This window comes from Phalaenopsis equestris, unplaced genomic scaffold, assembly GCF_001263595.1.
Source record: "Phalaenopsis equestris unplaced genomic scaffold, ASM126359v1 Scaffold000036, whole genome shotgun sequence".
Taxonomy (NCBI): Eukaryota; Viridiplantae; Streptophyta; class Magnoliopsida; order Asparagales; family Orchidaceae; genus Phalaenopsis; species Phalaenopsis equestris.
This window is the reverse complement of record NW_018164478.1, coordinates 288,373-293,825: the sequence shown is the minus strand read 5'-3', so window position 1 is coordinate 293,825 and position 5,453 is coordinate 288,373. Positions and strand designations below refer to the sequence as shown.

Below are 5,453 nucleotides of genomic sequence, written 5' to 3'. Positions count from 1 at the left end.
TTTACTATCATTACGGTTTGCATTGCTTTATATACATGTCTTAAAAGAAGCCAGTTTTGAGAGAAAAGTTTATAGATGTCCCAAAAATAGAATTCCTCATGATTGTGACTTGTTCAGATGAGCTGAGTATTGTGGGTGGTCCACTTTAGACGACGATAGTGTCTAAAGAGTAGCTTTGGAAAAGAAAATTCTGGATGGGGCTTGTTTATTTAGAAATGAGAACCATTATAATAATTTTACTTGTCCATATTTTAATTTACATGTTTTCAGTAATTCATCAGAGTTAAGTGATGTATGACTTGTAATGTAATATTTTGAACTTCTACCTTTTTCGTAATATTTTGAAGTTTATTTATGGTATTTTGTTTGAATTGTTTCTGAAGTTGTGCGCTAACAACTGTATTTTACAAAAATAAACTAGTTATTATTTTAGAAGCAATTGTAGGACAACGATTTCAGAGTTGAACTATTTAAACAAACTGCAGCTGTTGTCTCTCCTAGTAATTCTTTCACAGTGGTTTCTTCATAAAATTGCAATTGTCTCGAAAAGGCCATCAATGATAAAACTCGAGTAACATCCATCTTAATAAACAATTTAAAAATATCACTAGCTATTAATTTTCACCTTATAAAATTATTGATTTTGTGGTCATCTTAATATTTTTATGGTTGTTTGGCATCATTTTTTTTTTCTTTTTATTTCTTATTTTATTTTATTTATATTTTAAAAAAAATAAAAAATGTTTGATATACTATAAAGTATTTAGTTATTTTCAAATATATGTTTTGATTATTATCCTATAAAAAAATATAGATATAGATGTGACCATAAATATATTTACATGTTCTATTTTAAAGCATTATATGACTATTAATATAATTAAGCATGATTTGCGTATTATAATTTATTATTTATATATCTAATATTTAAATTTTTATATTTACATTCACAACATTTCAAAATCTAACAAACATCCAAATATAGCTATATATAAGTTAATATTATTATATTCCAATTTTTATTAAATTAGTTAATTAATTTGAAAATAGCAGAGCAATATATCTAATTGGCTACAACATCACCGTGGGCTAGCTTCGGGCCTATAAATACCCAAAATTTGAACTGCTGAGCCCGCCCAATCTGTGCGGCGACCAGGTCAAGCCCGAACCCGGTCCTATTATAGACCGGTTCCAAGATCGTGTCAATTTGCGAGTCAACGATCCGGCTACCGGCTCGCAGTCGGAGCCCAAAGTCCCCAAATCTCCTCTTTCTCCTCAATTTCAAGCCTTCGTCTTCCTTCCGCTATAAAGTACGCTGGCCGGCTTCCGTGATTTTATCTGCGCCCAACTCCCGAGAGAGCTTTCTCTCTCTTTTTCTGCATCTTCTCTTTCGTCGCAGTGTCGGAGGTTATAAATTTCCATGCTCTGAGCCCGATTAGGTTACAAAGGAAGCACCTTTGCATTGGTCTGTGAACGTTAGAGAGAGAGAGAGAGTGTGTGTGTTTGTGTGCGTGCGGCCAACTTCAAACGTTCGTAATTAGTGGAGACGGAGAGCAAAAAAGTCTGCTTTTTGCGTCTTTTTTATTCTTCAAGATTCGATTACAGAGCGACCATCTGATAGCTTGGTGTGTGTTTGTTTGTGGAGAGAGAGTTGGAGTAGCAAGATAAGAGAAGATATTTTGCTATAGATCGCTGGGTCAAGGATCGATCGCAAGGCTACTATTAATCCGATCTGCGCGGGGAGCCCGTGCCTCTTTTTTGTCTGGTGGAGAATTGAGGATTAAGACATTATTGGAGAGAGAGGTTTTCAGAATCAGATTTGGTTATCACGATGCCGGAGGGAGGTTACTACTGTTCGAAGAAGAGGGATGATATTTGTGAGAATGTCTGTGGCCAGGTAATTTTTTTGTCGCAAATCTGTTAAACTATTTATTTCTTACGGTAAATCTGTTTGATTGGATAATTTGATGGTAACCGCATCGATCTGGGGTTTATGGTTGGTGCTTTATTCGCCTTTTATATGTTTTTTTTTCGGATTGATTTCGCAATCGTTTGCCATAAAGGATCTGGAAAGCAAAGCCCTTTGTCTTTCATCGGGAAAGCAGCGCCTTTCTTCCAAAAATTTCTTTTTTTTTTTCGTGAGATTTCTTCTTCATGGATGACGCGCTTTCTGATTCTCCTTCATCTGCATTTTTACTCGCTTTCGATCTACATCGATAAAAAATCCGAATTTACTTATTCTTATTTGTGGTAAAATGGCTAACAGGCTTCTAAGGTGGGATCTAGTATGTCGAGGCTTCTATGCATCTTCCGGGGATTTGATCTGAAGGCTATTTTGCTTCTCTTTGTTGGCATCCCGCTCTTCATCCTTGGCGTCTACTTACACGGGCAGAAGTTCACCTACTTCCTCCGACCGCTATGGGACTCTCCCCCAAAACCTTTCAACATGATCCCCCATTACTACCATGAAAGCGTCTCAATGGAGAATCTTTGCAAGCTCCATGGCTGGGGAATCAGAGAAACTCCAAGGCGGGTTTTTGATGCTGCTCTCTTTAACAACGAGGTCGATATTCTTACCATCAGGTGGAATGAACTGAGCCCTTATGTGTCTGAGTTTGTTCTTCTAGAGTCCAATTCCACTTTCACAGGAAAGATAAAGCCCCTCTTTTTTGCACGCAACCGTGAAAAATTCAAATTTGTGGAGTCCCGGCTGACTTACGGCGTCGTCGGCGGGAGATTCATGAAGAAGGAGAACCCCTTCGTCGAAGAATCTTACCAGAGAGTCGCCCTTGATCAGCTTATCAGAATTGCCGGCATAACTGATGATGATCTACTCATCATGTCAGATGTTGATGAGATCCCCAGTGGCCACACCATCAATCTTCTAAGATGGTGTGATGACATTCCTGATAAGCTTCATCTTCAGCTCCGGAACTTCCTCTATTCCTTCGAATTTTACCTCGATGATGATAGCTGGAGAGCCTCCGTTCATCGATATAAGCATGGAAAGACTCGCTACGCTCATTTTCGCCAAACAGACGACTTGTTAGCCGATTCAGGGTGGCATTGCAGCTTCTGTTTCCGCTATCTCAGTGAATTTGCTTTCAAGATGAAGGCGTACAGCCATGTCGATCGTGTAAAGTTCTTCTATTACTTGAAGCCTTCAAGGATTCAGGACGTGATCTGTCGAGGAGCAGACCTTTTCGATATGCTTCCTGAGGAGTACACTATCCAGAAAATTATTGCAAAATTGGGTCCAATTCCTAGTTCTTATTCCGCCGTGAATCTTCCCGGTTATCTGCTTCAGAATGTTAACAAATTCAAGTATCTTTTGCCTGGTAACTGCAAGAGGGAGAGTGGCTGATTGCCATATTAGCAGTAGGGGACTCTCTTTCTCACATATTACACAGCATACTGATCGAATACCCTAAGATAATTTTCTAGTTTAGTTTCATGATTCTTTACAGAGAAGTTTTGCAAGCATGGCTGAGAGTAGTTTTGTTTATGTGCCATTGTATTTAAGAAAATAGGTTGTATTTTATCATGCTTGCGACGGGTTGGGGTTTGTTTGATCGGCCGAGCCTTTTGTCGGGGATTATAGATGGGATGTTCTTCTTCATCCTTTCATCCCTTATTGGTATGCTGTGCAATAAAATATAATGTAAAGTACATACCAAGTGAAAAGCTCAAACTTCTTATGTATGGGGGGTTTTAATTCCTGTAATACTTATTGATTCTTATATTATTCTTTCTTTTTACTTTGGATTCCTTACTACTTCATTTGGTTGTTTGGTTCATTTGAGCTTTGATTGTTGGTAGTGTCTTCTTGTAGCTTGAGGGTTATGCTTTTGGAAAATTTACATATATATACCTCACAATTCTTATGCATTTACATCTCTTGCGCCTAAAGTTTGATATTTATGTTTTTAACATTTTGACATTGAAAGTTTATGCATGAAAATGTGTATTTCGCTTTTAAAAAGTTGATGATAGTGATATTTTGTACGTGATGTTAAAGATTTGGATGTTCTTTATGTAAATTTGGAAGTTTAGATGTTAGATATGTAAATATATAAAAAAAATGTGGTATGCTTGTCTCTAGACTTACTTGGCCTCCAAATGGCACAATCCATGCAAGAAGTTAAAACCGGAATAAGTGCATATATTTATATGGTGGTAGATAGAATAAGGGATTATGGCATCTTACTTTATAAATTATTATTATAAGTTTTTATATTGTTTTCCAAAACCCCATGTAGTCTCTGTTGTTTATAATTTACTGCTTTTTATTTATTTTTTTTTTATTTTTTTGGCATTTGATTCTGTATTTATAAGGACCCATGCGTTATTTTGAAACCTGAGAAGTTTGATATTGAATTGGAGAAAAAAGGAAGAGGATATTATGAGCAATGATTAGAATGATTTTTAGAATTTTAAGATTTATTTTAAAATAACATGGACAATCAATTAATTTTTACAGTGTATTCAGTCCGAAGTAGATCTATTGTGAGTATTTGAAGTAGTATTTCTTCATAAATTATCATAATTAGCTGCTGTCCTCAGTGTTCATCAAATATGCCTTGTCTTAACCTGTGTTTGCAGGACAAATATGCACCAAATGTCAAATGGTAATTTGGTTATTAGCATTTGTCAGTCTCAGAGTTTATAAAAGTGTTAAATTAGTTTCTAAATTTTTTTTTAATATGGGCGCTATTTTAGGCCCCCGCTGAAAGAGTCTGGTGACCAAGGGTGTGTTTGTAGGGACGGGACCGGGCGGTGTGGTATGGACCAAACTATTGCGACGTTTGTGGAAAGAGTTTTTTGTCTGCTTTCTAAAAAAACTACAGTGGAAAAGCTACGTTTTACAATCTAAACTGGCCAAGGATGATTGTTGATGAAAAGTTGTCATATGACTTTTTGAAAATAAGGTGTTTGTAATAATCACCATAATTTCTTGAACGACAGTTTCTTCTGCAACAACTTAAGAGCTGCTTCTTCAAACAATTACACTTGCTCTCAATAGACTCTTATAGATTAACACTTCTAGACTCTAGAGCCAACTCTCTATGAAGATACTTTACTCGGCCTGAATGGTAATTTTCCTGCAGTTTATTTAATGATAGCTCCATTTCCATTATGGATTAGTAATTTACTGTTTTCTTCTGAATCTCACCCCGGAACTTTATTATTTTCAAGTTTTCCATTTCTTTTTTGGAAATTTTACATACATACCACACAACTATTATGTATACATATCTAACACCCAAGGTTTGATATTTTACTTGTAACACTTCTGTTTCTTAAACCTATGCATGAAAATATATATTTCACTTTTACAAAGATAGTTATTGTGGTATTTTTGATGTGATATTAGAGATTTGAGGAATATGCATGTAAACATGAATGTTTAGGTTTCCCATATGTAAATATATAAGAATTGTGCGGTATGTATG

General features: G+C 35.9%; 1 protein-coding gene across 1 annotated transcript; it reads left to right on the top strand.

The window, feature by feature from the left end:
- The first annotated feature begins 1,241 nt into the window (after positions 1 to 1,241).
- On the top strand, positions 1,242 to 3,758 carry LOC110018942. The gene is made up of 2 exons (XM_020716422.1): positions 1,242 to 1,897; positions 2,267 to 3,758. The coding sequence occupies exons 1-2, from the start codon at positions 1,832 to 1,834 to the stop codon at positions 3,362 to 3,364; spliced, it is 1,164 nt and encodes a 387-aa protein (XP_020572081.1). The 5' UTR covers positions 1,242 to 1,831; the 3' UTR covers positions 3,365 to 3,758.
- Positions 3,759 to 5,453: the final 1,695 nt, after the last annotated feature.